Here is a 7,852-nt window from a genome sequence, read left to right as displayed (position 1 = left end):
CGCTGATCTAGACCATTACTGATAGGTGTTTGTCTAACCTGCTCTTAAAAACTGTTGCCGGCACAGAATGCCCGAGGCAGCAACAGCGGTTCGTTGCCCGGTGTGCTTCGCTCCAATAAACACACCAAGGTGGAGAAGCAGACAAAGTTTATTTGAGATCTCAAAGCGTGATGCTCGGAGACACAGACATGTCTCAGATCAAGCACACAGCTACAAGCCGCTTTTCTCTTTTTATACATAACTTTAACTAAGCCTCTTCTATCCCCCCCCACTTCCCCTCTCTCCCCACCTTTCATTCCCATGCAGCAAATACACTTTGCAATAGCAATTACATTAAGCAGTTAAGTCATACTTGGCGGGAACCAGCCTAGCTCGTTAGTAACTCTTCTTTGAACCGTTATCTTGTTTTATTTCTTTTGATCTGTTATTTTGCCCCTTAGCCAGAGGCATACAGGCCTCATTATTATTTCCTAGTATCGGTGTGAGTGGGGTTGCACCTGATAACTAGCTGTTACACATTCCATTCTATGTTGCTAGCTTGTTAGGTCAATTAAAGTTCAAACATGGAAAGGCTTTGGTCAGACATGGAGTGACTTTAGTTCATTCAGGCCTACTACAGAAGGGCTTCATTGACACTGTGGTTTTCCACCCTCCTGAGTTACCTAGAGTCATGCCTAATGACACCAACAATTCCCCCCTTTGAGAATACTCAACAAACCTTTTGGCTGAGTTTTCTCATACTTTGAGGACAAAAAGCAATTAAGCTCTAGGGAGCTGGGGTTATTAATGAGGGGGTATTCAGTTCCACATTCATCCTCCCCATGGACCTGTCAGGATTCGGTATGTGGGAGCCCACACCCACCCTAACCGGTCCAAATGCTTGGAAGGAGCACTGTGAATGTCCACACTCCCATCCAGAAAGTGTCCAAGTATGTCTCCATGACCACAGATCAGATGGTACTCCTGATGTGTCTGTAAGGGCAGTGGGCCAAGTCTGGTGCTCAAGATCACTCCAAATGGCCATCAGCTGGTCATTCAGGAAATCCTGAATTTCTAAACATACTAGATCCCACTGCAATGCCTTCCCAGCCTCAGTGATATTCAATACCATCTCTGTCAGTAACTTCTGGGTCATAGAACTAAGGGTATGTCTACACTACAGGAGTAGTTCGATTTAACTTAGGTCGAATTTGTGGATTCAACCTGATGAATTCGAATTTGTGTATCCACACCAAGGACACTAATTCGAATTTGTGAGTCCACACTAACGGGGCAAGCGTCGACATTGGAAGCGGTGCATTCTGGGCAGCTATCCCACAGTTCCCGCAGTCCCCGCTTCCCATTGGAATGCTGGGTAGAGCCCCCAATGCCTTCTGGGGGAAAAATGTGTCGAGGGTGGTTTTGGGTAACTGTCATCATTCAACCGTCACTCCCGCCCTCTCTCCTTGAAAGCGCCGGCGGGAACTCTGTTTGCGCACTTTTCTGGTCAGTGACAGCGCGGACGCCACAGCACTGCGAGCATGGAGCCCGCTGCGATCATCGCTGCACTTATGGCCGTTGTCAACTCCTCTCACCTTATCGAACACCTCTTCCACAGTCAGCTGCTGAGAAATCGGGCGAGGAGGCTCCGGCAGCGCGGTGAGGACGTGAAGTGTCAGAGTGGCAGAGACCTCTCACAAAGCACGGGACCCCGCGCCGCGGAGATCATGGTGGCAATGGGTCACGTTCATGCTATGGGATGGCGATTCTGGGCCCGGGAAACAAGCACGGACTGGTGGGACCGCATAGTGCTGCAGGTCTGGGATGAATCACAGTGGCTGCGAAACTTCAGGATGCGTAAGGGCACTTTCCTTGAACTGTGTGACTTGCTGGCCCCTGCCCTGAAGCGCCAGGACACCCGGATGCGAGCAGCCCTGAGTGTGCAGAAGCGAGTGGCCATAGCCCTCTGGAAACTTGCAACGCCAGACAGCTACCGGTCAGTAGCGAACCACTTTGGCGTGGGCAAATCTACCGTGGGGGTTGCTGTGATGCAAGTAGCCCACGCAATCGTTGACCTACTGCTCTCAAAGGTAGTGACCCTGGGAAACGTCCAGGTCGTCATAGATGGCTTCGCCGCGATGGGATTCCCAAACTGCGGTGGGGCTATAGATGGGACTCACATCCCTATCCTGGGACCGGCCCACCAGGCCAGCCAGTATATTAACCGAAAGGGCTACTTTTCAATGGTGCTGCAAGCACTGGTGGACCATAGGGGACGTTTTACCAACATCTACGTCGGGTGGCCGGGCAAGGTTCATGACGCGCGTGTTTTCAGGAACTCTTGTCTGTTTAGACGCCTGCAGGAAGGTAGTTTCTTCCCGGACCACAAAATAACTGTTGGGGATGTGGAGATGCCTACAGTGATCCTCGGGGACCCAGCCTACCCGCTAATGCCCTGGCTCATGAAGCCCTATACAGGCGCCCTGGACAGTGACAAAGAACTCTTCAACTACCGGCTGAGCAAGTGCAGAATGGTGGTGGAGTGTGCTTTCGGACGTCTCAAGGGGAGATGGAGGAGCTTACTGACTCGCTCAGATCTCAGCGAAACCAATATCCCCATTGTTATTGCAGCTTGCTGTGTGCTCCACAATCTCTGTGAGAGCAAGGGGGAGACCTTTATGGCGGGATGGGAGGTTGAGGCAAATCGCCTGGCTGCTGATTACGCTCAGCCAGACACCCGTGCGATTAGAAGAGCCCAGCGGGAAGCGCTGTGCATCCGGGAGGCTTTGAAAGCTAGGTTCCTCAGAGAGCAGGGTAACCTATGACTGTCCAGTCTCTTTACAGAGAAGCTGAACCTGCCCCTGTTTCAGTTACTATTGACTTTTTTCAGCGGTTACATACCACGTTCACGAGGTTTCCCCCCTTCCAACAGACGTTTAAAAATAAAGTTATTGGAACATTTTTAATTAACAAAGTTTTCTTTACTAACGAATTCGCGTTAAAGGGTTCAAACAGGGACGCAGACTGTGGTGGGTACGGTGTGCAGTGATGTACAGACCGCTTCTACACTCGAGGAATGACACGCTCCTGCTCCTACAGCGGTCTCTGGGGGGAGGACGGTTACAGGAGGGTGTGCAGGAAGGGGTGGGTTTGCAGGAAGGGGTGAGGGGTGTGTGGGAAGGGTGAGTAGGTGTAGGGGGATGATGGCTCTGGCTGGGGCTCAGGGCATCGGAGAGGCTCATGGCTAGGGTGGAAGGGCATGGTAAGGGCAGCCTGCCTTGCCATTTGTGGATGCCAGGCGCTCGGACCCTGGGGCAGCATACACCTCCCAGACTGACCTGGGGCAGCAGACACCTCCCAGAGTGACCCGGGTGCCTAGTGACTGCACTCTGTGTGTGACCTGCTGTTGATCCTGCCCCCATGTCTGTACCCTGGTAATGGTGGCTGTCCTATGCAATTAACAAACCCCTATCTCCCCTTCACACAAAGTCTTCTGCAAAGAAACATGACGGAAACAGTAATGAACAGCAAACTATTTTTAATACTCAACTACACAGTTGGGGGATGAAACTGGGATTTTGGATTGGGTGAGCCAGGAAGGGAAGCAATTCTCATACTTTAGGGAATGAGAGCTGTTTGTTACATGAGCGCTCTGCTGGGGTGGAGTGACAGTTTTCACGGCCCCTAGCGCCCCTCCTTCTTGTAATTTTGGGTGAGGGGGGGACAGGACTTTGTGGCGGGGGAGGGCGGTTGCAGATACAGTTCAGGGGGGCTCTCTGCTCCTGCCTGCGGTCCTGCAGAACATCCACAAGGCGCCGGAGCGTGTCCGTTTGCTCCCTCATTAGTCCAAGCAGCGTTTGAGTCGCCTGCTGGTCTTCCTGCTGCCACCTGTCCTCCCGTTCGCTGTGTGAGCGCTGCTGCTGAGAGAGGGTCTCCCTCCACTGGCTCTGCTGGGCCGCCTCGGCTCTGGAGCAGGCCATCAGTTCAGCGAACATCTCGTCCCGAGTCTTTTTCTTTCGCCGCCTAATCTGCGCCAGCCTCTGTGAGGGGGATGCCGGGGCAGTTCGGGAAACAGCCGCAGCTGTGTGATGGGAAAAAGGAAGTGATTTCCTCGCAAAGATACATGTTTGCGAACACTGAACACAGTCTAGTCTGTTTCTGTGAACAAGACCATACACGGCACCCATCTCATGCGCTCTCAGGACAAGTTCGAATTTTCGGCATTCGCTTTCATTGCCTGGGGTCTTGCACTGGAGATCAGACAAGCGGGGCAGGACAGCAGAATCCGTGTAGCAGCCAGGCCTGGTAAGCCGTAAACTTTAGGCTGCTTAACAGTTAATGGATAGCAGTGGCCTCCTGCTGCAGGCAATCTGGAAAGCATAAAGTCTGACCCTGTTCCACTCCCTCGCGGCTGTCCCCAGGAAAGATCCCTGTATGCTTTCCCTCTGCAGCCTCCACCACGTGGCTGTTAAACGACGGTCATTGTTATGCAAAGGAAAAGTCAAGCATTCCCAATAGTAACATTAAAGTAATTCCCCTAATTAGATGCAGCAGTCGCCGAGCGAGATCACCCTGAGGCGTGTCACTAAGAGAGACAGAGAGCGCATGCTGCGTGAAACCCTGCACAGACCAGGGCCCTATGCTGCCATGCTCGTCGAGGCAATGCTCCCACTGTACCTGAGGATAGCCTGGCGCTGAAGAGTGTGCTTCCACGGAGCACCCAATAAGCCACCTCTCCCCAGGAACCTCCTGCGGAGGCTTTTTGAGTACCTCTACGAGAGCTTCGTGGAACTCTCCCAAGAGGATTTCTGTTCTATCCCTATATGTATTGACCTTCTTTTCATATAGTTTTTATTCCTGTTTTTTAAAAAATAAATGTTTACATGTTTATAGCACTTACCGACTGATCCTTCCCCTGATTCAGAGTCCGGGTTAACGGCCGGGGAGGGTTGGTAGGGGATCTCTGTGAGGCTGATGAAGAGATCCTGGCTGTTGGGGAAAGCAGTATTGTAAGCGCTGTCGCCTGCCTCGTCCTCCACAAACCCTTCCTCATCTTCCCCATCCGCGAACATCGCCGAGAAACTGCCCCTCGACACTATCCCATCCTCAGAGTCCACGGTCACTGGTGGGGCAGTGGTGGCAGACCCACCGAGAATGGCATGCAGTGCCTCGTAGAAGCGGCATGTCTGGGGCTGGGCTCTGGAGCGTCTGTTTGCCGCTTTGATTTTTTGGTAGCCTTGTCTCAGGTCCTTGATTTTCACGCGGCACTGCGTTGCATCCCAGCTGTATCCTCTGAGTGCCATGGCTTTGGAGACCTTCTCGTAGGTCTTTGCATTCCGTTTTTTGGAGCGCAGCTCCGAAAGCACAGACTCATCGCCCCACACAGCGATCAGATCCAAGACTTCCTGGTCAGTCCATGCTGGGGCCCTCTTTCTACTCTGAGATTGCATGGACCCCTCTGCTGGAGAGCTCTGCATCGTTGCCGGTGCTGCTGAGCTCGCCCCGATGTCCAACCAGGAATTGAGATTCAAACTGGCCAGACAGGAAAAGGAATTCAAATTTTCCCGGGGCTTTTCCTGTATGGCTGATCAGAACATCTGAGCTCGGACTGCTGTCCAGAGCGTCAACACAGTGGTGCACTGTGGGATAGCTCCCGGAGCTACTAAGGTTGATTTCCGTCCACACATAGGCTAACTCGACATAGCCATGTTGAATTTAGCGCTACTCCCCTCGTCGGGGTGGAGTACCGAATTCGAACTAAAGAGCCCTCTAGGTCGAACTAATTAGCTTCCTGGTGTGGACGGTTGCACGGTTAAATCGAATTAACACTGCTAAATTTGACATAAACTCCTAGTGTAGACCAGGCCTAAGTAAAACCTGGTTGCTTTAGGAAATGGTATTGGTGATTCAATTAGTGGCACTCTTGTCATCTGAGTCCCTATTGAATCAGTATGTCAGGGGACAGTGTGCTCTCTTTTGATTGAGAAGTAAAATGGAGACCCTGACCACCTGTGGTCATAAGAAAGCACACAGAACTTCTTGCAAGAAAGTGGATGTTAGCTCTGGTTTCCTGGCCACAATACATTTATTGTTTCTACTGCTTCAGTAGCACCAGGCAAATCAAGTTATTGCTAGAATACACATAGATACCAGTCCATTTATACGCTGAACAGTTACAGTACTAATATTATCCCCCTGACACATACACAAGACAAGAAATTCAAGGGAAAACATAATTACAGACAATACTGCACAAATGTAACCAAAACATATAAGAAATTCCTGCATGAGTCAGCCTCACAGCTTGGCTTCCAGCCTACAACTACTGACCCAGCCCAGCCCTGGTTGTGATATAACAAGTACACAGCCCAAAGTGGGGCATCTGTAGGCAATGAAGTTTCCATGCTTTGCTGGTGATATGTTGTGTCAGTGACAGCTGGAGGCATAGCTTCCAGCAGTGACCATTCAGTGCAACAGGAGCATGGTGCTGTCGTTATTGATAGAAACTCTTTCAAGGAAAGATGCTGTGGCAGATAAGGGCTGATCAATGAAAATGCAGACTGGTCTCCAAGAATAAAAAATGAATGTATATATTTTTTTTAAAACTAGTAGAACTACAGATCTGGGGAGGGGGGTAAGAGAGAAAGATGACACGTTCAGGGAGCCTGTGAGTGCAAACCCTGATTTTTAGGGGTTTTTTTTAAGTTGACTTAAATTATAGTTGAATACACTGTCGATTACAGTAACCCAAATACCAAATATTTTCCAATGAAACTGTAGAAAACCTTATGAAAGCACTTCTAGTGATTACAGCTTGATTTTTTGGAATGGTCTTTGAAGATGAATGGCTCAGTGGTTTTAAAGGGGATATTGTACCTTTAATTCTGACATCATCCATTCAAATACAGCCCAGGATGGTAATTATTGAAAGTTGTTTCCCAATGATTGCTACCTAGTTTTTAGAGAGACAACATAGGTGAGGTATTTTGTTTTTTATTGGACCAACTTTTCTTGGTGAAAGAGACAAGCTTTTGAGCTTATACAGAGCTCTTTTTCAGGTTTGTTTTTTGTCAGTTAATTTCTACTGAATCTGTCCATGTCACCCAAAAAACTCACCCCCATTAACACTATCATCTGCTGCGGCAGAGGGGTCAAAGATGAATGGGTCATGGAGACTTGAACTATCCTTTCATTCCTAGAGGCAGCTTTTCTACATCAAAAGAGAGCTATATTAGTGGTTTGTAGGTTCAAGGAAGTTTAAACTGCTGCTGCATAAATCCTCTTGATGAATAAGTACATTGGTCTCCAGGGCTGTCAATCTCCCACAGGTATGAAATTCACATAATCTATTTTTGAAATGGGGCAGGGGGGGGAGGGTCCAGATTCTCCCTGGGACAAAAATGCTTTAATTTTCAGAACTGAAAAGCAGGCTGTTATTTCCTAGTGTGACCTAAACAATTTCAGTTGTCTGCATTTTAAACATTTGAGGAAATACAGCTTCTGAGCAGGTGCTGTAGCAACTTTTCATGATTTTAGCTTACATCGGTGTTCTATGTTACAAGCATTATATTTTAGTACAGAGTCTCTCATTGGACGAGAAGATTGGAGGAGCTGACAGAGCGGCCTTGTGAGTTGACAGGGCTAATATAGCTGCAGTGGAAGTTTAGAGAGCAGATCAGAGCAGCTGGGTGGGCTGATAGAGAAGATCAGGGCAGCCCAAAGGAGCAGTAAGAGGATCCAAATAAGTGGATTAGTAGCATACCAAAGCACACATTACGTTTAGTTTGCAAAGTCCTATTGATTTCGGTGCAAATGTGCAAGAAATAGAAAAGGATCAAAACAGAATCAAGGAGCAGATCCCTATGGCAAACTG

The 7,852-nt window shown here is 49.3% G+C and overlaps 1 protein-coding gene across 1 annotated transcript in view; it reads left to right on the top strand.

Annotated features, from left to right (window-relative positions):
- The first annotated feature begins 7,233 nt into the window (after positions 1-7,233).
- The window catches only part of BEND7 (BEN domain containing 7), a 59,349-nt gene continuing 58,730 nt past the window's right edge, over positions 7,234-7,852 (top strand). Inside the window, exon 1 of the mRNA XM_044997525.1 lies at positions 7,234-7,307. Within this exon, the coding sequence (XP_044853460.1) occupies positions 7,265-7,307 (43 nt within the window). The 5' untranslated portion in view covers positions 7,234-7,264. The remainder of the gene's footprint in view (positions 7,308-7,852) is intronic.

The sequence above is a fragment of the Mauremys mutica genome, chromosome 1 (genome assembly GCF_020497125.1).
Source record: "Mauremys mutica isolate MM-2020 ecotype Southern chromosome 1, ASM2049712v1, whole genome shotgun sequence".
NCBI classification, from domain to species: domain Eukaryota; kingdom Metazoa; phylum Chordata; order Testudines; family Geoemydidae; genus Mauremys; species Mauremys mutica.
This window is presented reverse-complemented; position numbering and strand designations above follow the sequence as displayed.